Consider the following 22,500-nt stretch of genomic DNA (forward strand, 5'->3'; position numbering starts at 1 on the left):
CTACCCTTATACACACACTGCCTGTGTCTAGAGACATAGACCTACCCTTATACACACACTGCCTGTGTCTAGATACATAGACCTACCCTTATACACACTGCCTGTGGCTAGATACATAGACCTACCCTTACACACACTGCCTGTGTCTAGATACATAGACCTACCCTTATACACACACTGCCTGTGTCTAGATACATAGACCTACCCTTATACACACTGCCTGTGTCTAGATACATAGACCTACCCTTATACACACTGCCTGTGTCTAGAGACATAGACCTACCCTTATACACACTGCCTGTGTCTAGATACATAGACCTACCCTTATACACACACTGCCTGTGTCTAGAGACATAGACCTACCCTTATACACACTGCCTGTGTCTAGATACATAGACCTACCCTTATACACACTGCCTGTGTCTAGATACATAGACCTACCCTTATACACACTGCCTGTGTCTAGATACATAGACCTACCCTTATACACACTGCCTGTGTCTAGAGACATAGACCTACCCTTATAGACACTGCCTGTGTCTAGAGACATAGACCTACCATTATACACACTGCCTGTGTCTAGAGACATAGACCTACCCTTATACACACTGCCTGTGTCTAGATACATAGACCTACCCTTATACACACTGCCTGTGTCTAGATACATAGACCTACCCTTATACACACTGCCTGTGTCTAGATACATAGACCTACCCTTATACACACTGCCTGTGTCTAGATACATAGACCTACCCTTATACACACTGCCTGTGTCTAGATACATAGACCTACCCTTATACACACTGCCTGTGTCTAGATACATAGACCTACCCTTATACACACTGCCTGTGTCTAGAGACATAGACCTACCCTTATACACACTGCCTGTGTCTAGATACATAGACCTACCCTTATACACAGTGCCTGTGTCTAGATACATAGACCTACCCTTATACACACTGCCTGTGTCTAGATACATAGACCTACCCTTATAGACACTGCCTGTGTCTAGAGACATAGACCTACCATTATACACACTGCCTGTGTCTAGATACATAGACCTACCCTTATACACACTGCCTGTGTCTAGATACATAGACCTACCCTTATACACACTGCCTGTGTCTAGATACATAGACCTACCCTTATACACACTGCCTGTGTCTAGAGACATAGACCTACCCTTATACACACTGCCTGTGTCTAGATACATAGACCTACCCTTATACACAGTGCCTGTGTCTAGATACATAGACCTACCCTTATACACACTGCCTGTGTCTAGATACATAGACCTACCCTTATACACAGTGCCTGTGTCTAGATACATAGACCTACCCTTATACACACTGCCTGTGTCTAGATACATAGACCTACCCTTATACACACTGCCTGTGGCTAGATACATAGACCTACCCTTATACACACTGCCTGTGTCTAGAGACATAGACCTACCCTTATACACACTGCCTGTGTCTAAATACATAGACCTACCCTTATACACACTGCCTGTGTCTAGATACATAGACCTACCCTTATACACACTGCCTGTGGCTAGATACATAGACCTACCCTTATACACACTGCCTGTGTCTAGATACATAGACCTACCCTTATACACACTGCCTGTGTCTAGAGACATAGACCTACCCTTATACACACTGCCTGTGTCTAGATACATAGACCTACCCTTATACACAGTGCCTGTGTCTAGATACATAGACCTACCCTTATACACACTGCCTGTGTCTAGATACATAGACCTACCCTTATAGACACTGCCTGTGTCTAGAGACATAGACCTACCATTATACACACTGCCTGTGTCTAGATACATAGACCTACCCTTATACACACTGCCTGTGTCTAGATACATAGACCTACCCTTATACACACTGCCTGTGTCTAGATACATAGACCTACCCTTATACACACTGCCTGTGTCTAGAGACATAGACCTACCCTTATACACACTGCCTGTGTCTAGATACATAGACCTACCCTTATACACAGTGCCTGTGTCTAGATACATAGACCTACCCTTATACACACTGCCTGTGTCTAGATACATAGACCTACCCTTATAGACACTGCCTGTGTCTAGAGACATAGACCTACCATTATACACACTGCCTGTGTCTAGATACATAGACCTACCCTTATACACACTGCCTGTGTCTAGATACATAGACCTACCCTTATACACACTGCCTGTGTCTAGATACATAGACCTACCCTTATACACACTGCCTGTGTCTAGATACATAGACCTACCCTTATACACACTGCCTGTGTCTAGAGACAGACCTACCCTTATACACACTGCCTGTGTCTAGATACATAGACCTACCCTTATACACACTGCCTGTGGCTAGATACATAGACCTACCCTTATACACACTGCCTGTGTCTAGAGACATAGACCTACCCTTATACACACTGCCTGTGTCTAAATACATAGACCTACCCTTATACACACTGCCTGTGTCTAGATACATAGACCTACCCTTATACACACTGCCTGTGGCTAGATACATAGACCTACCCTTATACACACTGCCTGTGTCTAGATACATAGACCTACCCTTATACACACTGCCTGTGTCTAGAGACATAGACCTACCCTTATACACACTGCCTGTGGCTAGATACATAGACCTACCCTTATACACACACTGGTATGTACATTCATGCACATATTTGGTGATTCTCCATTTAGTATACTTTTTACTCCAGGAGTATGCTTAGTATGCATCTGGGAAACCGGACCATAATGTAGTCAGAGTGGCTTAGCATGGATCTGGGAAACCGGACCATCTTACAGTCAGTGCCATATCCAAAACAGATACCGTATACACTTCCTAACTGATGGAAAGTGTTTCAGTCTCTGGACCAGTGGGTTTCCTGTTCAGATCCATTAGTCCAGAGAAACTAGTCAGCTGAGACAGCCATGTTGAGACACTAAACAGCTGAGACAGCCATGTTGAGACACTAACCAGCTGAGACAGCCATGTTGAGACACTAAACAGCTGAGACAGCCATGTTGAGACACTAACCAGCTGAGACAGCCATGTTGAGACACTAACCAGCTGAGATACTAACCAGCTGAGACAGCCATGTTGAGACACTAACCAGCTGAGACAGCCATGTTGAGACACTAACCAGCTGAGACAGCCATGTTGAGACACTAACCAGCTGAGATACTAACCAGCTGAGACAGCCATGTTGAGACACTAACCAGCTGAGATACTAACCAGCTGAGACAGCCATGTTGAGACACTAGCCAGCTGAGACACTAACCAGCTGAGACACTAACCAGCTGAGACAGCCATGTTAAGACACTAACCAGCTGAGACAGCCATGTTGAGACACTAACCAGCTGAGATACTAACCAGCTGAGACAGTCATGTTGAGACACTAACCAGCTGAGACAGCCATGTTGAGACACTAACCAGCTGAGACAGCCATGTTGAGACACTAACCAGCTGAGATACTAACCAGCTGAGACAGCCATGTTGAGACACTAACCAGCTGAGACACTAACCAGCTGAGACACTAACCAGCTGAGACATTAACCAGCTGAGACACTAACCAGCTGAGACACTAACCAGCTGAGACATTAACCAGCTGAGACAGCCATGTTGAGACACTAACCAGCTGAGACAGCCATGTTGAGACACTAATCAGCTGAGACAGCCATGTTGAGACACTAACCAGCTGAGACAGCCATGTTGAGACACTAACCAGCTGAGACACTAACCAGCTGAGACACTAACCAGCTGAGACACTAACCAGCTGAGACACTAACCAGCTGAGACAGCCATGTTGAGACACTAACCAGCTGAGACAGCCATGTTGAGACACTAACCAGCTGAGACATTAACCAGCTGAGACACTAACCAGCTGAGACATTAACCAGCTGAGACAGCCATGTTGAGACACTAACCAGCTGAGACACTAACCAGCTGAGACAGCCATGTTGAGACACTAACCAGCTGAGACAGCCATGTTGAGACACTAACCAGCTGAGACACTAACCAGCTGAGACAGCCATGTTGAGACACTAACCAGCTGAGACAGCCATGTTGAGATACTAACCAGCTGAGACATTAACCAGCTGAGACACTAACCAGCTGAGACAGCCATGTTGAGACACTAACCAGCTGAGACAGCCATGTTGAGACACTAACCAGCTGAGATACTAACCAGCTGAGACAGCCATGTTGAGACACTAACCAGCTGAGATACTAACCAGCTGAGACAGCCATGTTGAGACACTAGCCAGCTGAGACACTAACCAGCTGAGACACTAACCAGCTGAGACAGCAATGTTGAGACACTAACCAGCTGAGACACTAACCAGCTGAGACACTAACCAGCTGAGACAGCCATGTTGAGACACTAACCAGCTGAGACACTAACCAGCTGAGACAGCAATGTTGAGACACTAACCAGCTGAGACAGCCATGTTGAGACACTAACCAGCTGAGACAGCCATGTTGAGACACTAACCAGCTGACACAGCCATGTTGAGATACTAGTCACTGACCATCACTCAGATGGAGCTAGCTGGCTTTGGTCCTATGGACCCGGGTCCTGAGACCCTCAGGTCTGTCTGTGTAGGTCTGACCAGGAGAGGTGGCTTTGTGGCTAAAGGGGTCTGCATGGGTATGACTGACCACCCATGGGCTGAACATTAACCCCTTGGTGACCCTGGCTGTGAGATAAGGACTGACAGTGTGCCTGGCAAACATCCAGGTCTTAGAAAAACACCACAAAGAGACCAGGACAGAGTCCGTTGGATATAGCTCCATTACGACCTGGCTTTAAAACAGCACAGAGAACCATTACTGGGGCTTCCTAACCAAGGGGTCAGGGGTTAGCACTCACCATAGGAACGCTCTCTCAGGGCAGTGAGGGCATCTAGATCTGCTCTGAGACCTGGAGTTCAACTATAAATCAAATCAAAATACTTTACAGACAAAAATAAGTAAAGTCCCAAAACCATCCCTTGCTGAGTTAGACAGATAGAAGAGGTAGTGAGAAATGGTTCCTCATTAGAAAGCGGTGTTGTTATTGGCATAGAGAATGGAAATCAGATGGTGAATTTGAACAATGTGAGTTCTGAGCTGTATCATATAACGTTAGTATAAACAGCTATCTGGAGTGGTATGCGGAGTGCAAGCAACGCCTCTCTGTCCTCTCAGCCAAACTACAGGAGACTCTCGTCAAGCGTAAGGAGACAATCTAACATCATCAGCTAAATCAACTGAGAGTAGCGACAGAATGAACAGATTCAGCAGAATGCTGACAGAACACTAGAATCCTGGAGCGTTCTATTTTGAAATCACAGATTCACAAGCAAAATAAGTGTAGAAGGTGTTCTATTCAAAAAGACTTGTTTAACAATCCTTTCTCTCTCCAAATAGTCCTACAACAAACAGCCAGTACGGCCTTAGCAGAGCCTTCTAACCAGAACTGTAAGAACAATCGAGTAATATCAATTCTAGATGCTGTTGAACTACTTCTAGTTTCAGAATGCTGATGAACAATCTCCAGTAATCCTGGAGCCATTTATTTAGAAATCACAATCAAATTAAACAAACACACACAATCTAAATGATGTATGTTTTGCTTGAAAATAACTTGTTTAGCAAGTTTATATTTTTTAAATATATTCAATCAATAAATAATGTATTTCATCTTTATTTAACAAGGCAAGACCGTTAAGAACAAATTCTTATTGACTATGACGACCTGGGATAACAACCATTTCCTGGTCCTAACCAGAGCTGTAAACGGAGGTCTCTGGTGTTAAGGGGAGGACTGTGTCTCATCAGGGAGCTCAGTGTTCAGCTCTTTATTACCAGGTGTAAAAAGATCATGGAGGTGGTTCTGGCCTTCAGTTAAAAGCTGTGGAAGTCAAGCTGTCCTTTTCACCTTGGGCTGACTGCCTAATAACGTGTTGTAGTGTTTTCGGTTTCACTATCCTGGTGGGGACCAGGAGTGTATGTGTGTTAACTTGACGTAGCAGTGTGTGTGTATAGCAGTGTGTGTGTGTGTGTGTGTGTGTGTGTGTGTGTGTGTGTGTGTTTTTGTGTGCTTCCCCTCACCTTGAGGTAGCAGTGTGTGTGTGTTTGTGTGCTTCCCCTCACCTTGAGGTAGCAGTGTGTGTGTGTTTGTGTGCTTCCCCTCACCTTGAGGTAGCAGTGTGTGTGTGTGTGTGTGTGTGTGTTCTTGTGTGCTTCCCCTCACCTTGAGGTAGCAGTGTGTGTGTGTTTGTGTGCTTCCCCTCACCTTGAGGTAGCAGTGTGTGTAGCAGTGGTGCAGCAGGTTATCGGAGGGCTGGCTGAGAGAGGAGACGGTGCTAGTCAGCTCAGGGGCGTACATGGGGACAGAGTGCTCCACATTAACACTGTCCACCTGCAACCTGAGGGCCGGCAGGGGCCGCACCGCCTGGAAGACTGGCACACTGACCGGACCTGGGGGGGCCTGGAGGGAGAGAGGAGGAGAGTGTTGTGTAGGGTTAGTGGCAGTCACTGGAGTACATGGTAGGAGAGAGGAGCGGAGCGGAGGAGAGGAGAGGAGAGGAGAGGAGAGGAGAGGAGAGGAGAGGAGAGGAGAGGAGAGGAGAGGAGAGGACAGGACAGGACAGGACAGGACAGGAGAGAACGGAGCATAGCAGAGAAGAAAATAGAATATCAGTCTACCTTCTGTCCCATGATGACAGGCATGAGTGTGTGTAGGAGGTTGAACTCTGCCATGTTGAGGGTGACAGTGACCTTCAGCAGGGTGAGGCAGGTCAGTCTGGTAGGGATAAACTCCTCTAGCATCGCTACCTCCTCCTGGGTGGCTGGGGCTCGGGGCTCCTCCACTGGGTCTGAGAGAGAGAGACAGGGTGAGAGGTCAGCCTGGTGGGGATAAACTCCGCTAGCATCGCTACCTCCTCCTGGGTGGCTGGGGCTCCTCGACAGAGAGAGAGAGAGAGAGAGAGAGGGGGGGGAGGGGGGAGCAGAGAGAGAGAGAGAGAGAGAGAGAGAGAGAGAGAGAGAGAGAGAGAGAGAAATATAGTGGGGGGAGTAGAGAGAGAGAGAGAGCGAGAGCGAGAGAGAGAAAGAGAGATAGCAAGAGAGAGCGAGAGAGAGGTAACAGGTTGAGACAGGTGACTGGTGAGGATAAACTCCTCCAGGACCACTACCTCTTCCTGGGGTCCTCGACTGGGGCTGTCACGACAGGGGTTAGAGACAGGGGTTAGAGACAGGGGTTAGAGAGGAAAGCCATCCTATGATTGAACGTTATCAATATTGGAGCAGTTGAGTTGTGTGAATGTTGTCAGCGATGACGATCTGGGCTGCTAACAAAGTTCAACAAGGGAATAGCATTTGTGAGCTACAGATTCCTGAGACCCTAGAAGTTGAACAGCATTCAGGCCGAGCAGCAGGAACTTACTGAGTAGATCTGGCCCCCAACCCTGGCCCAGGCTCAGCCCAGTGGAGGTTGTGTTGGTCTGTCTCTATGGTCTGAGGTAGAGGTTGTGTTGGTCTGTCTCTCTGGTCTGAGGTGGGGTAAGGCTCTACATCTGATCTGAGTGGCTGTTTGCTCCCTGGCCAACCGCTACAACCCTATCAGGTTCCCCTGGCTCAGTGTCCAATCACAGCTTGGCTTGGTATCCAACCACATGCCAACAGGCCTCGCTCGCTCAATGTCCTCAGTCAACAGCCGTTAGCTCAAAAGACCAAATGAACACCCACAGCTCTCTCTCTAGAAACCCTAGAAAGCTATTAGAGTCAAATACACTGGATTTTCCGCTTCCATTTAACTGATCCAACTAGGAATGATAAATAAATAATAATACTTCACATGTGTTCTTCAGCAACATACCAAGAAAATAAGAAAGAACACACAAGTACACTGTCAATCATTTGCTGGGAGCATTTGGAATGCTCTGAATTAAACAGGGAAATATCTTCTAAAACACAGAGGGAGCGTTTCTGGTCCAACTTGGCTCCTGGTCCATCTCCACTTGTTGGTTCTTTTGGAGAGAGATTCTCCCTGAGCTCTTGGTGAGGAGAGGAGGAGGAGGAGGAGAGAGATTGTCCCTGAGCTCTTGGTGAGGAGAGGAGGAGGAGGAGGAGGAGAGAGATTGTCCCTGAGCTCTTGGTGAGGAGAGGAGGAGGAGGAGGAGAGAGATTGTCCCTGAGCTCTTGGTGAGGAGAGGAGGAGGAGGAGGAGGAGAGAGATTGTCCCTGAGCTCTTGGTGAGGAGAGGAGGAGGAGGAGGAGGAGAGAGATTGTCCCTGAGCTCTTGGCAAGGAGAGGAGAGGAGGGGAGAGTTGTATCTGCCCCCAACCTCGCTCTCTCCTCGCATGGCAGACACACACAGAAACACACAGCAACCCCTGACCGAACCACCAGAGACTGGAACACCAGCAGACACAGCCAGGCCAGACAGATCACTACCAGGCAGACACACAGCCAGGCCAGACAGATCAGTACCAGACAGACACACAGCTGTCACACAGATCACTACCAGACAGACATACAGCCAGGCAAGACAGATCACTACCAGACAGACACACAGCCAGGCCAGACAGATCACTACCAGACAGACACACAGCTGTCACACAGATCACTACCAGACAGACACAGCCAGGCCAGACAGATCAGTACCAGGCAGACAGACACAGCCAGGCCAGACAGATCACTACCAGACAGACACACAGCCAGGCCAGACAGATCACTACCAGACAGAGAGACACAGCCAGGACAGACAGATCACTACCAGACAGACACACAGCCAGGCTAGACAGATCACTACCAGACAGACACACAGCCAGGCCAGACAGATCAGTACCAGACAGACACACAGCCAGGCCAGACAGATCAGTACCAGACAGACACACAGCCAAGCCAGACAGATCAGTACCAGACAGAGAGACACAGCCAGGCCAGACAGATCACTACCAGACAGACAGACACAGCCAGGCCAGACAGCTCACTACCAGACAGACATACACAGCCAGGCCAGACAGATCAATACCAGACAGACATAGCCAGGCCAGACAGATCACTACCAGACAGACAGACAGAGCCAGGCCAGACAGATCACTACCAGACAGACATACACAGCCAGGCCAGACAGATCACTACCAGACAGACATAGCCAGGCCAGACAGATCACAACCAGACAGACAGACAGAGCCAGGCCAGGTCCAGACAGAGAGAGAGAGATTCTACAGTCCTATTGAACCCTAGAGACAGTTCAACCCTGCTCCCATCTCAACATGACTAACATTGTTTCCCCCTGCTGCATCACTAGTTAACATGCACCTTCTCCCCCTGGACTGACAGGCATTGTAACAGAGAGAATGCAGAGGGAACACACAGGGCAGGAACACACAGACACACAGAGAAAATCGGATCCTTTGAAGACCTCTAATTACTCTATTTATTACAGATGCTGAAATAATTGAAAGCAACGGATGTTATGGTTTCAACAGAACTCTGACTTATTCCTCTGGAAATGACATCCACACATTTAGCTTTCCAAACAACCCACAGATGATGTAACCGCGGGCCGCGCCAAGTTGACGGCTAACAAAGGTGTTTATTTTGACCTTTTGACCTTTAGAAACAGGTCATAGAGGATCACTCCAACTAGCAGAACCCATGGGGACCTCTGAAGGAAGCAACATGATCTTTGGAGGGAAATATCATACATGTTTCATACACATACAGGGTGTTGGGTTGTACCGGAAAACAATGTTAGTGGTGATGAGTTGGAACTGTTGTCTTGAGAGATGGCCACTATGAGGACATTATAATAACAGTGTTGTCTTGAGAGATGGCCACTATGAGGACATTATGATAACAGTGAATGTATTGAGAGATGGCCACTATGAGGACATTATAATAACAGTGTTGTCTTGAGAGATGGCCACTATGAGGACATTATGATAACAGTGAATGTATTGAGAGATGGCCACTATGAGGACATTATGATAACAGTGTTGTATTGAGAGATGGCCACTATGAGGACATTATAATAACAGTGTTGTATTGAGAGATGGCCACTATGAGGACATTATGATAACAGTGTTGTATTGAGAGATGGCCACTATGAGGACATTATGATAACAGTGTTTTATTGAGAGATGGCCACTATGAGGACATTATGATAACAGTGTTGTATTGAGAGATGGCCACTATGAGGACATTATAATAACAGTGAATGTATTGAGAGATGGCCACTATGAAGACATTATAATAACAGTGTTGTATTGAGAGATGGCCACTATGAGGACATTATAATAACACTGTTGTATTGAGAGATGGCCACTATGAGGACATTATGATAACAGTGTTGTCTTGAGAGATGGCCACTATGAGGACATTATAATAACAGTGTTGTATTGAGAGATGGCCACTATGAGGACATTATAATAACAGTGAATGTATGAACAATTGCCTGTGGTATCACACCTGGATGGGGTTAGACTGTTAGACTGATAAAGTAGCTCTATGATATATTAGCTGTTAGACCATCTTACCTGGCTGTGGTTTGTAGTAGGGTTGGTATTTACCTGGCTGTGGTTTGTAGTAGGGTTGGTATTTACCTGGCTGTGGTTTGTAGTAGGGTTGGTATTTACCTGGCTATGGTTTGTAGTAGGGTTGGTATTTACCTGGCTGTGGTTTGTAGTAGGGTTGTTTTTTACCTGGCTATGGTTTGTAGTAGGGTTGGTATTTACCTGGCTGTGGTTTGTAGTAGGGTTGGTATTTACCTGGCTGTGGTTTGTAGTAGGGTTGGTATTTACCTGGCTATGGTTTGTAGTAGGGTTGGTATTTACCTGGCTGTGGTTTGTAGTAGGGTTGTTTTTTACCTGGCTATGGTTTGTAGTAGGGTTGGTATTTACCTGGCTGTGGTTTGTAGTAGGGTTGGTATTTACCTGGCTATGGTTTGTAGTAGGGTTGGTATTTACCTGGCTATGGTTTGTAGTAGGGTTGGTATTTACCTGGCTGTGGTTTGTAGTAGGGTTGTTTTTTACCTGGCTATGGTTTGTAGTAGGGTTGGTATTTACCTGGCTGTGGTTTGTAGTAGGGTTGGTATTTACCTGGCTGTGGTTTGTAGTAGGGTTGGTATTTACCTGGCTGTGGTTTGTAGTAGGGTTGGTATTTACCTGGCTATGGTTTGTAGTAGGGTTGGTATTTACCTGGCTGTGGTTTGTAGTAGGGTTGTTTTTTACCTGGCTATGGTTTGTAGTAGGGTTGGTATTTACCTGGCTGTGGTTTGTAGTAGGGTTGGTATTTACCTGGCTGTGGTTTGTAGTAGGGTTGGTATTTACCTGGCTATGGTTTGTAGTAGGGTTGGTATTTACCTGGCTGTGGTTTGTAGTAGGGTTGTTTTTTACCTGGCTATGGTTTGTAGTAGGGTTGGTATTTACCTGGCTGTGGTTTGTAGTAGGGTTGGTATTTACCTGGCTATGGTTTGTAGTAGGGTTGGTATTTACCTGGCTATGGTTTGTAGTAGGGTTGGTATTTACCTGGCTGTGGTTTGTAGTAGGGTTGTTTTTTACCTGGCTATGGTTTGTAGTAGGGTTGGTATTTACCTGGCTGTGGTTTGTAGTAGGGTTGGTATTTACCTGGCTGTGGTTTGTAGTAGGGTTGGTATTTACCTGGCTATGGTTTGTAGTAGGGTTGGTATTTACCTGGCTGTGGTTTGTAGTAGGGTTGTTTTTTACCTGGCTATGGTTTGTAGTAGGGTTGGTATTTACCTGGCTGTGGTTTGTAGTAGGGTTGGTATTTACCTGGCTATGGTTTGTAGTAGGGTTGGTATTTACCTGGCTATGGTTTGTAGTAGGGTTGGTATTTACCTGGCTGTGGTTTGTAGTAGGGTTGTTTTTTACCTGGCTATGGTTTGTAGTAGGGTTGGTATTTACCTGGCTGTGGTTTGTAGTAGGGTTGTTATTTACCTGGCTATGGTTTGTAGTAGGGTTGGTATTTACCTGGCTGTGGTTTGTAGTAGGGTTATTATTTACCTGGCTATGGTTTGTAGTAGGGTTGTTATTTACCTGGCTATGGTTTGTAGTAGGGTTGGGATTTACCTGGCTGTGGTTTGTAGTAGGGTTGGTATTTACCTGGCTGTGGTTTGCAGTAGGGTTGGTATTTACCTGGCTGTGGTTTGTAGTAGGGTTGGTATTTACCCGGCTGTGGTTTGCAGTAGGGTTGGTATTTACCTGGCTGTGGTTTGTAGTAGGGTTGGTATTTACCTGGCTGTGGTTTTCAGTAGGGTTGGTATTTACCTGGCTGTGGTTTGCAGTAGGGTTGGTACTCATGGTCCATGGCGCAGGCCAGCATCTTGAGAAGGCGGTGCACGGCGCTGCTGTTGAGCCGCAAGTCCAGAGGTCCGACCACCAGCCTCTTGACAGACGTCTCTTGGACCAGGGGGACCGGTTCTTCGTTAGCCACTACCGCCATGGTGAAGTCCTGCTGCCCTACACACACTGGAATAGAGACCAACATATTTTTTTATTTGGGATTATTTGGTAATAAATATACATTATTAGATGATTGTGTGCAACATAAGCATTTCTCTGCACCGCAATAACACCTGCTAAACTGTGTTCACAACTTCTCTGCACCGCAATAACACCTGCTAAACTGTGTTCACAACTTCTCTGCACCGCAATAACACCTGCTAAACTGTGTTCACAACTTCTCTGCACCGCAATAACACCTGCTAAACTGTGTTCACAACTTCTCTGCACCGCAATAACACCTGCTAAACTGTGTTCACAACTTCTCTGCACCGCAATAACACCTGCTAAACTGTGTTCACAACTTCTCTGCACCGCAATAACACCTGCTAAACTGTGTTCACAACTTCTCTGCACCGCAATAACACCTGCTAAACTGTGTTCACAACTTCTCTGCACCGCAATAACACCTGCTAAACTGTGTTCACAACTTCTCTGCACCGCAATAACACCTGCTAAACTGTGTTCACAACTTCTCTGCACCGCAATAACACCTGCTAAACTGTGTTCACAACTTCTCTGCACTGCAATAACACCTGCTAAACTGTGTTCACATCTTCTCTGCACCGCAATAACACCTGCTAAACTGTGTTCACAACTTCTCTGCACCGCAATAACACCTGCTAAACTGTGTTCACAACTTCTCTGCACCGCAATAACACCTGCTAAACTGTGTTCACAACTTCTCTGCACTGCAATAACACCTGCTAAACTGTGTTTGCAACTTCTCTGCACCGCAATAACACCTGCTAAACTGTGTTCACAACTTCTCTGCACCGCAATAACACCTGCTAAACTGTGTTCACAACTTCTCTGCACTGCAATAACACCTGCTAAACTGTGTTTGCAACTTCTCTGTACCGCAATAACACCTGCTAAACTGTGTTCATAACTTCTCTGCACCGCAATAACACCTGCTAAACTGTGTTCACAACTTCTCTGCACTGCAATAACACCTGCTAAACTGTGTTCACAACTTCTCTGCACCGCAATAACACCTGCTAAACTGTGTTCACAACTTCTCTGCACCGCAATAACACCTGCTAAACTGTGTTCACAACTTCTCTGCACCGCAATAACACCTGCTAAACTGTGTTCACAACTTCTCTGCACTGCAATAACACCTGCTAAACTGTGTTTGCAACTTCTCTGCACTGCAATAACACCTGCTAAACTGTGTTCATAACTTCTCTGCACTGCAATAACACCTGCTAAACTGTGTTCACAACTTCTCTGCACTGCAATAACACCTGCTAAACTGTGTTTGCAACTTCTCTGCACCGCAATAACACCTGCTAAACTGTGTTCACAACTTCTCTGCACCGCAATAACACCTGCTAAACTGTGTTCACAACTTCTCTGCACCGCAATAACACCTGCTAAACTGTGTTCACAACTTCTCTGCACCGCAATAACACCTGCTAAACTGTGTTCACAACTTCTCTGCACCGCAATAACACCTGCTAAACTGTGTTCACAACTTCTCTGCACTGCAATAACACCTGCTAAACTGTGTTCACTTCTCTGCACCGCAATAACACCTGCTAAACTGTGTTCACAACTTCTCTGCACCGCAATAACACCTGCTAAACTGTGTTCACAACTTCTCTGCACCGCAATAACACCTGCTAAACTGTGTTCACAACTTCTCTGCACCGCAATAACACCTGCTAAACTGTGTTCACAACTTCTCTGCACCGCAATAACACCTGCTAAACTGTGTTCACAACTTCTCTGCACCACAATAACACCTGCTAAACTGTGTTCACAACTTCTCTGCACCGCAATAACACCTGCTAAACTGTGTTCACAACTTCTCTGCACCGCAATAACACCTGCTAAACTGTGTTCACAACTTCTCTGCACTGCAATAACACCTGCTAAACTGTGTTCACATCTTCTCTGCACCGCAATAACACCTGCTAAACTGTGTTCACAACTTCTCTGCACCACAATAACACCTGCTAAACTGTGTTCACAACTTCTCTGCACCGCAATAACACCTGCTAAACTGTGTTCACAACTTCTCTGCACTGCAATAACACCTGCTAAACTGTGTTCACAACTTCTCTGCACTGCAATAACACCTGCTAAACTGTGTTTGCAACTTCTCTGCACTGCAATAACACCTGCTAAACTGTGTTCATAACTTCTCTGCACTGCAATAACACCTGCTAAACTGTGTTCACAACTTCTCTGCACTGCAATAACACCTGCTAAACTGTGTTTGCAACTTCTCTGCACCGCAATAACACCTGCTAAACTGTGTTCACAACTTCTCTGCACCGCAATAACACCTGCTAAACTGTGTTCACAACTTCTCTGCACTGCAATAACACCTGCTAAACTGTGTTTGCAACTTCTCTGCACTGCAATAACACCTGCTAAACTGTGTTCATAACTTCTCTGCACTGCAATAACACCTGCTAAACTGTGTTCACAACTTCTCTGCACTGCAATAACACCTGCTAAACTGTGTTTGCAACTTCTCTGCACCGCAATAACACCTGCTAAACTGTGTTCACAACTTCTCTGCACCGCAATAACACCTGCTAAACTGTGTTCACAACTTCTCTGCACTGCAATAACACCTGCTAAACTGTGTTTGCAACTTCTCTGCACCGCAATAACACCTGCTAAACTGTGTTCACAACTTCTCTGCACCGCAATAACACCTGCTAAACTGTGTTCACAACTTCTCTGCACCGCAATAACACCTGCTAAACTGTGTTCACAACTTCTCTGCACTGCAATAACACCTGCTAAACTGTGTTCACAACTTCTCTGCACTGCAATAACACCTGCTAAACTGTGTTCACAACTTCTCTGCACTGCAATAACACCTGCTAAACTGTGTTTGCAACTTCTCTGCACCGCAATAACACCTGCTAAACTGTGTTCACAACTTCTCTGCACCGCAATAACACCTGCTAAACTGTGTTCACAACTTCTCTGCACTGCAATAACACCTGCTAAACTGTGTTTGCAACTTCTCTGCACTGCAATAACACCTGCTAAACTGTGTTCATAACTTCTCTGCACTGCAATAACACCTGCTAAACTGTGTTCACAACTTCTCTGCACTGCAATAACACCTGCTAAACTGTGTTTGCAACTTCTCTGCACCGCAATAACACCTGCTAAACTGTGTTCACAACTTCTCTGCACCGCAATAACACCTGCTAAACTGTGTTCACAACTTCTCTGCACTGCAATAACACCTGCTAAACTGTGTTTGCAACTTCTCTGCACCGCAATAACACCTGCTAAACTGTGTTCACAACTTCTCTGCACCGCAATAACACCTGCTAAACTGTGTTCACAACTTCTCTGCACCGCAATAACACCTGCTAAACTGTGTTCACAACTTCTCTGCACTGCAATAACACCTGCTAAACTGTGTTCACAACTTCTCTGCACTGCAATAACACCTGCTAAACTGTGTTCACAACTTCTCTGCACTGCAATAACACCTGCTAAACTGTGTTTGCAACTTCTCTGCACCGCAATAACACCTGCTAAACTGTGTCCACAACCAATAAATTGTTATATCACACACACACACACACACACACACACACAGGATCATAACCACACACACTAACACGCACACACCCTCATCACAGTAGAAAGCGAAACCTCCAAGTCACCTCTTTACACTAAAAGGTCCATCATGAAACAGGGTTCATACACATTTTGACAGATGGAATTTCATGACTTCTCCATGACTTCTAACCAAATTTCCATGACCAAAAAATGGTGGTGACTCTATGTACATATAAAAAAGTAAGTGTAATGTGGTATGGACACTGAGAAGCTGCTCTCTGATCCCATGTACCATCTCCTGTCGTTGTGCAAGGCACTTAACTCCCACATAGCAGAATACCTGTTAGGCTACTGTAGAAAACACATGTAGTCAACACTCAGTCTGGAGAGATACTGGGTTGTGCAGGCTTTTGATCCAGCCCTGCTCAAACACATCAGCGTCAGTTTCTCAAAGTCTGATGTAAAACATTACAACCAGATAAGTTTTATGCCTTTTGAAACATTTCGCTCATTCAATATATCAAAGCTCAAATGGCTATGGTAAACTACTAATATTTTTTATTCAGCTGAAGCAATCCCACAAAATGTTCTTCAGGAAATGTACCTTTTCTAGTTTAGTCATATTGAAGTGTTTACTTTGCAGGCTAACTAGCATCTATTGAGTTGCAAAGTCCCATCCATTGGATGGCCAAATCAACTGGAAGTATCTACAAAACAGGTTTTGAAGCCAAATAATCCAAAAGAAAGGCTATATCTAATCTTTCTTCCTAAAATGACTGTTTGCGATTCACAAATTATTTTGATTTACATGATTCGATTAACCGCAATTGAACCGAATCCCAACTAATATAACGGCTAAGTGAATCGTTTATTTCGTCAAAAATAATCATTTTAATTAAGCGTATGAATCATTCAAAAAACAAAATCAGCTTCGTAATGCCTTAATCGCAAGTGTCGGTATAAAGTTTTTGGGGATATGACGAAAACATTCACACACAATAATAATAGCTAAACAGTTAACTAGAGGCTACAATATTTGTTTTGAATTGACTACCTAGTTATTAGTCTGTTCTCTATCATATTTTATAGGCTAGGCCTACCTGCTGTTGCAATGTCCGACTGTCTCTCTCTCCTTGAGCAACATCTCACTCATCTCGTACATTATGCAGGTGATGCTCCCAAACACAGACACGCTAAAAAGTATAATTCCGATTCTGGCTGATATGTTGATTTTTATTTGATTGATAAAATATTTTAAAACTGTGCCTAAATAAATTACATTAACAGATTAATTTCCATGACTTTTCCTAAACTTTTTGATTTGATCATTTTCCTAAACATTTCCAGGACTGGAAAACACCATGACTTTTCCAGGAATACCATGGCCTGTTGAAAAGTTGTTTAATCCTTTACTGGGACAGGGTTTGTTGAAAAGTCACTGCTGTCTTTGTGTCAGACCACAGTATTCCAGTATGAGGCCCAGGCTGTCCTATTGAAGAGTGTTACACGTCTCTGTGCCGGCAGCAGGTTGACTGATCAACTGTGTTAGAGCCTGCAGAGTCCTACAGGTTGACTGGTCAACTGTGTTAGAGCCTGCAGAGTCCTACAGGTTGACTGGTCTACAGTGTTAGAGCCTGCAGAGTCCTACAGTGTTAGAGCCTGCAGAGTCCTACAGGTTGACTGGTCTACTGTGTTAGAGCCTGCAGAGTCCTACAGGTTGACTGGTCTACAGTGTTAGAGCCTGCAGAGTCCTACAGGTTGACTGATATTCAGTGTTAGAGCCTGCAGAGTCCTACAGGTTGACTGGTCTACTGTGTTAGAGCCTGCAGAGTCCTACAGGTTGACTGGTCTACTGTGTTAGAGCCTGCAGAGTCCTACAGGTTGACTGGTATACAGTGTTAGAGCCTGCAGAGTCCTACAGGTTGACTGGTCTACTGTGTTAGAGCCTGCAGAGTCATACAGGTTGACTTGTCTACTGTGTTAGAGCCTGCAGAGTCCTACAGGTTGACTGGTCTACTGTGTTAGAGCCTGCAGAGTCCTACAGGTTGACTGGTCTACTGTGTTAGAGCCTGCAGAGTCCTACAGGTTGACTGGTCTACAGTGTTAGAGCCTGCAGAGTCCTACAGGTTGACTGGTCTACTGTGTTAGAGCCTGCAGAGTCCTACAGGTTGACTGATATTCAGTGTTAGAGCCTGCAGAGTCATACAGGTTGACTGATCTACAGTGTTAGAGCCTGCATAGTCATACAGGTTGACTGGTCTACTGTGTTAGAGCCTGCAGAGTCCTACAGGTTGACTGATCTACTGTGTTAGAGCCTGCAGAGTCCTATAAGGTTGACTGATATACAGTGTTAGAGCCTGCAGAGTCCTACAGGTTGACTGATCTACTGTGTTAGAGCCTGCAGAGTTCTATAGGTTGACTGATCTACTGTGTTAGAGCCTGCAGAGTCCTATATGTTGACTGATCTACAATGTTAGAGCCTGCAGAGTCCTACAGGTTGACTGATATACTGTGTTAGAGTCTGCAGAGTCCTACAGGTTGACTGGTCTACAGTGTTAGCCTGCAGAGTCCTACAGGTTGACTAATCTACAGTGTTAGGCCTGCAGAGTCCTACAGGTTGACTGGTCTACAGTGTTAGCCTGCAGAGTCCTACAGGTTGACTAATCTACAGTGTTAGGCCTGCAGAGTCCTACAGGTTGACTGGTCTACAGTGTTAGCCTGCAGAGTCATACAGGTTGACTGATATACAGCGTTAGAGCCTGCAGAGTCCTACAGGTTGACTGATCTACAGTGTTAGAGCCTGCAGAGTCCTACAGGTTGACTGGTCTACAGTGTTAGAGCCTGCAGAGTCCTACAGGTTGACTGGTCTACAGTGTTAGAGCCTGCAGAGTCCTACAGGTTGACTGGTCTAAAGTGTTAGAGCCTGCAGAGTCCTACAGGTTGACTGATCTACAGTGTTAGAGCCTGCAGAGTCCTACAGGTTGACTGATCTACAGTGTTAGAGCCTGCAGAGTCCTACAGGTTGACTGGTCTACAGTGTTAGAGCCTGCAGAGTCCTATAGGTTGACTGGTCTAAAGTGTTAGAGCCTGCAGAGTCCTATAGATTGACTGGTCTAAAGTGTTAGAGCCTGCAGAGTCCTATAGATTGACTGGTCTACAGTGTTAGAGCCTGTGAAATAACAGTGGGGAGGCTGTATACAGGGGGTACCGGTACCGAGTCAATGTGAAATAACAGTAGGGAGGCTGTATACAGGGGGTATCGGTACCGAGTCAATGTGAAATAACAGTAGGGAGGCTGTATACAGGGGGTACCGGTACAGAGTCAATGTGAAATAACAGTAGGGAGGCTGTATACAGGGGGTACCGGTACCGAGTCAATGTGAAATAACAGTAGGGGAGGCTGTATACAGGGGGTACCGGTACCGAGTCAATGTGAAATAACAGTAGGGAGGCTGTATACAGGGGGTACCGGTACCGAGTCAATGTGAAATAACAGTAGGGGAGGCTGTATACAGGGGGTACCGGTACAGAGTCAATGTGAAATAACAGTAGGGGAGGCTGTATACAGGGGGTACCGGTACCGAGTCAATGTGAAATAACAGTAGGGGAGGCTGTATACAGGGGGTACCGGTACCGAGTCAATGTGAAATAACAGTAGGGGGAGGCTGTATACAGGGGGTACCGGTACAGAGTCAATGTGAAATAACAGTAGGGAGGCTGTATACAGGGGGTACCGGTACCGAGTCAATGTGAAATAACAGTAGGAAGGCTGTATACAGGGGGTACCGGTACCGAGTCAATGTGAAATAACAGTAGGAAGGCTGTATACAGGGGGTACCGGTACAGAGTCAATGTGAAATAACAGTAGGGAGGCTGTATACAGGGGGTACCGGTACCGAGTCAATGTGAAATAACAGTAGGGGGAGGCTGTATACAGGGGGTACCGGTACAGAGTCAATGTGAAATAACAGTAGGAAGGCTGTATACAGGGGGTACCGGTACCGAGTCAATGTGAAATAACAGTAGGGGGAGGCTGTATACAGGGGGTACCGGTACAGAGTCAATGTGAAATAACAGTAGGAAGGCTGTATACAGGGGGTACCGGTACCGAGTCAATGTGAAATAACAGTAGGAAGGCTGTATACAGGGGGTACCGGTACAGAGTCAATGTGAAATAACAGTAGGAAGGCTGTATACAGGGGGTACCGGTACCGAGTCAATGTGAAATAACAGTAGGAAGGCTATATACAGGGGGTACCGGTACCGAGTCAATGTGAAATAACAGTAGGAAGGCTGTATACAGGGGGTACCGGTACAGAGTCAATGTGAAATAACAGTAGGAAGGCTGTATACAGGGGGTACCGGTACAGAGTCAGTGTGAAATAACAGTAGGGGAGGCTGTATACAGGGGGTACCGGTACAGAGTCAGTGTGCGGGGTACAGGTTAGTAACTACAGAGTAGAGTAGGGAGCAGTGGGGAGTGGAGCGGCTTGGTCACACACACACATACACACACTCTCTCTCTCTCACACACACGTCGGCCCTCGACCCTATGTGATGTATATTCCAAATGTCCATTCTTTCACACAGCTGTTCCTTTATTCACCGCCGACACGCCGGTCACCGTTAGTTTGATTTAAACCCACCTCTCTCTCTCTCTCTGCAATAAAACTGGATCAATTAAAAACTAGGAGAAGGGAGAAGAGGGAACTAAACTTGCTTTATTCCATCACGTACGTACGTACATACATACATACATACATACATACTGTGATACGTGATTTGAAGGAGTCAGGCGCAGGAGGGTAAATCACAGCAGAGTTTATTCCGTAATACAAGGTCAACCTGTCCAGTGAGCAAAACAGGAGCACTGGAACAAACAGGCACACGGGGAAAATACCCCGGCAATACAAAATACACGGAGCTCAACCAAGCTACTATCTCCTCACAATAAACAATCACCCACAAGGACAAGGGGGCAGAGGGAACACTTATACACGTACTAATGAGGGGATATGAACCAGGTGTGTGTAATAGACAAGACAAAACAAATGGAGTGATGAGATGAGGAGCGGCAGTGGCTAGAAGGCCGGTGACGACGAACGCCGAAGCCTGCCCGAACAAGGAGAGGAGGCAGCTTCGGAGGAAGTCGTTACACAGAACACCGTCAGAACGCATAGGCTGTGTCCCTAATGGTACCCTATCCCTTATGGGCCTGGTCTAAAGTAGTGCACTACATAGGGAATAGGGTGTCATTAGGGATGCACACAGGGTTCACAGGGCCAGACATGAATTCCAGTTCCACTGAATGAATGGAGGGTTCAAATTCCTGTTTGATTTTGGAGATTAAACGTGTCACTTCCTCTCCCCTGTCTGCGCTGCTATTGGCTGTGGCGGATTAAGACTAATATACACCATATGGCAGCAGTTAGAAACCAGATGAAGGATGGAGAGGGTTGAAATTAGCTGGGATTTAAAGAATTACAACTATCTCCCATTCCTCCCTCCAAACCATCACATTATTTCTTTGTGAAGTCAATAGTGAGTTGCGAACGTGTGATGACTTCGAACAGGTCGAGTTACGTTTACCTAAAGTTTACACTAGTCCTGTGGCAATGGTCGGTGACTAATCTGATTGGTTGACACTGGATAGTCTCATCTCCAGAGGTTGAACGCTGATAGGAAAGTATTCCCATTGATGGGTGCAACCCTAATCACCCCTGACACTATGACACTTATCCAGACATCAGAATGGGTTTGACAGCTGAAGCTGACAGTATCAATGTTTAGTTTAATTTAGAGGATTATCTGGAACTGACAGGAGGGGAAACAACAGCCCAGTCAGGGCTGGCTGCAGGTGGGGGAATGTAGAGAGGGAGGGAGGGAGGGAGGGAGGGAGGGAGGGAGGGAGGGAGGGAGGGAGGGAGGGAGGGAGGGAGGGAGGGAGGGAGGGAGGGAGGGAGGGAGGGAGGGAATGACGTTCTGTAGGTCTATAGTAGTATCATGGTCATATAAACCAACAGCCATTAGCCCGGATGACAACAACAGTCAGTTATCACTAGAGAGTATACTGGCTTTGTTTCAGTCAGTTATCACTAGAGAGTATATTGGCTTTGTTTCAGTCAGTTATCACTAGAGAGTATACTGGCTTTGTTTCAGTCAGTTATCACTAGAGAGTATATTGACTTTGTTTCAGTCAGTTATCACTAGAGAGTATATTGGCTTTGTTTCAGTCAGTTATCACTAGAGAGTATATTGGCTTTGTTTCAGTCAGTTATCACTAGAGAGTATACTGGCTTTGTTTCAATCAGTTATCACTAGAGAGTATATTGGCTTTGTTTCAGTCAGTTATCACTAGAGAGTATAGTGGCTTTGTTTCAGTACGTTATCACTAGAGAGTATACTGGCTTTGTTTCAGTCAG

The 22,500-nt window shown here is 45.8% G+C and overlaps 1 protein-coding gene across 1 annotated transcript in view; it reads right to left on the bottom strand.

Moving 5' to 3' along the window:
- Positions 1 to 22,500, bottom strand: part of LOC311126014 (intermembrane lipid transfer protein VPS13B-like) — a gene marked incomplete at its 3' end in the record, with an annotated part of 210,680 nt that overhangs the window by 58,766 nt on the left and 129,414 nt on the right. The window contains 3 exon segments of the mRNA XM_084200044.1: positions 6,298 to 6,492; positions 6,711 to 6,880; positions 12,299 to 12,499. Of these exon segments, the coding sequence (XP_084056170.1) occupies positions 6,298 to 6,492; positions 6,711 to 6,880; positions 12,299 to 12,499 (566 nt within the window).

Source organism: Coregonus lavaretus, assembly GCF_964263955.1.
Source record: "Coregonus lavaretus genome assembly, contig: HAP1_SCAFFOLD_647, whole genome shotgun sequence".
Lineage (NCBI taxonomy): Eukaryota > Metazoa > Chordata > Actinopteri > Salmoniformes > Salmonidae > Coregonus > Coregonus lavaretus.